This window comes from Ipomoea nil, unplaced genomic scaffold, assembly GCF_001879475.1.
Source record: "Ipomoea nil cultivar Tokyo-kokei standard unplaced genomic scaffold, Asagao_1.1 scaffold2422, whole genome shotgun sequence".
In the NCBI taxonomy this organism is placed as follows: Eukaryota; Viridiplantae; Streptophyta; class Magnoliopsida; order Solanales; family Convolvulaceae; genus Ipomoea; species Ipomoea nil.
In genome coordinates, this window is record NW_017618850.1 from 930,432 (window position 1) to 932,016 (window position 1,585).

General features: G+C 36.9%; 1 protein-coding gene across 1 annotated transcript; it reads left to right on the forward strand.

Moving 5' to 3' along the window:
* The first annotated feature begins 338 nt into the window (after positions 1-338).
* Positions 339-1,050, forward strand: LOC109152475 (NAC domain-containing protein 83-like). The gene is made up of 2 exons (XM_019300175.1): positions 339-501; positions 593-1,050. The coding sequence occupies exons 1-2, from the start codon at positions 339-341 to the stop codon at positions 1,048-1,050; spliced, it is 621 nt and encodes a 206-aa protein (XP_019155720.1).
* The last annotated feature ends 535 nt before the right edge of the window (positions 1,051-1,585 follow it).

The window sequence follows — 1,585 nt, forward strand, 5'->3', positions numbered from 1 at the left end:
CAGTGAATTGACATTAAAAAAAAAAAAAAAAAAAACCCATAAAAAAATTGCCACATGAAAGAGTGCTTATATATAATTGTGTGATTTTTTAAGGGTGAGAATCATTTTTCTAATTTTTAATAAGTACTTATTTATTTTGTTTAATTATTTTGATTATTTAATTTTACTAGTTTTTTTGTTGTTGTTAATGGACATTATCCAGTAATAATCAATAGTATGATCGGTATTTACAACTAATGACGCCATTAAAGCTCTATAAATAGAGAGACCAGATTGAGACTATTCAGTCAGTATCCTTTCTCTTATTCTCAAGTACTCTATCTCTCTCCATTTCTGAGATGGAAAATTTGAACTTCTTACTTCCGGGATTTCGCTTCCATCCGACTGATGAAGAGCTGATTGTACATTACCTAAACCCGAAAGTTCTCAACTCCCCTTTGCCAGCAGCTGTCATCCTTGAGATTGACAATGTCTGCCAATCTGATCCTTGGAATTTGCCTGGTAAGCACTATTATTGGTTTCTATTCTTCATTTCTGTTGTAAACAAAAACCAATAATTTAATTAATTTGGATATGTGTTAATTGTATTCAGGTGGTTCAGATGGAGAGAGGTACTTCTTCAGCTCAAGAGAGGTGAAGGACGGCAGCGGGAACAGGTGCAGCAGAGCCACCTTGTCGGGCTACTGGAAAGCAACCGGTAATGACAAGAAAATCGCCGCTTCCGGTGAGGCTCAGCGCGTCATTGGAATCAGGAAAACTCTGGCGTTCTACAAAGGAAAGCCTTCCAATAGTTCCAAAACAGATTGGATCATGCACGAGTATCGCCTGGCTGACGCCCCTCAGGCAAATTTGGTGTTGTGCCGCATCTTCTTCAAGAAGAGGGGCGGCGAGAAGAGCCGAGCTGCGAGTGTGATACCAGCATTCCGCGATTTCTTCGCCGCCGAGAGAGCCGATTTGAATCTGGCTCTGGCTTCCTCATCCTCCTCGCACTCCAGTTCGGTTAGTGATCACCATGAAGCCACCAGCTGCTCAAGTTTCAAGGGAGAGTAGTTTCTTAGGAGTAATTTCCGTTTTGTAGAATGTCTTTTCAGGATAAGAAGTTCGGAGATGTACTTTTTTAACTGTCAATTCCAACTTTCTTCCTTCATTTCTGAGTGTTTATCACAAAAGACAAATCAACACAACAACTGCCCGCTATCTATGCTCAACCGTTTAAAAACTTTAAAGTCAAATAATTAAGTAATTACAACCTAGTTCGTTCTTTTGAAAATAGGGGTCCTGTCTAATAGTTTAATTAAACTTTAGCTTCATTATTTTTGTTACGTGATGCGGCACTTTAAATATAATAGAGTAAACAGCAAAGACAAATACAATAATAGATCCAGAGACAAGAACATAGGGAGAGAGAGAATTTTTTTTAATATTTAAATTTTGCTATAATAATAGAGACTTCTATTTATAAATGTAAGAAATATAAGGTAAGAAACATAATCTCCTAAAATGAAAATGGGGTTCAGTCTTTGGAAGAATGAAAATGAAGATAGAAGTCCGGAAGATCTAGAAAATCTCTATAATTAATTTAATT

What these genes read in the sequence shown, in the direction of transcription:
- LOC109152475 (XM_019300175.1), top strand. Translation starts at nt 339, where the DNA reads ATGGAAAATTTGAACTTCTTACTTCCGGGATTTCGCTTCCATCCGACT. An exon ending in TGATCCTTGGAATTTGCCTG is followed by an intron (nt 502 to 592) that starts GTAAGCACTATT and finishes AATTGTATTCAG; the next exon opens with GTGGTTCAGATGGAGAGAGG.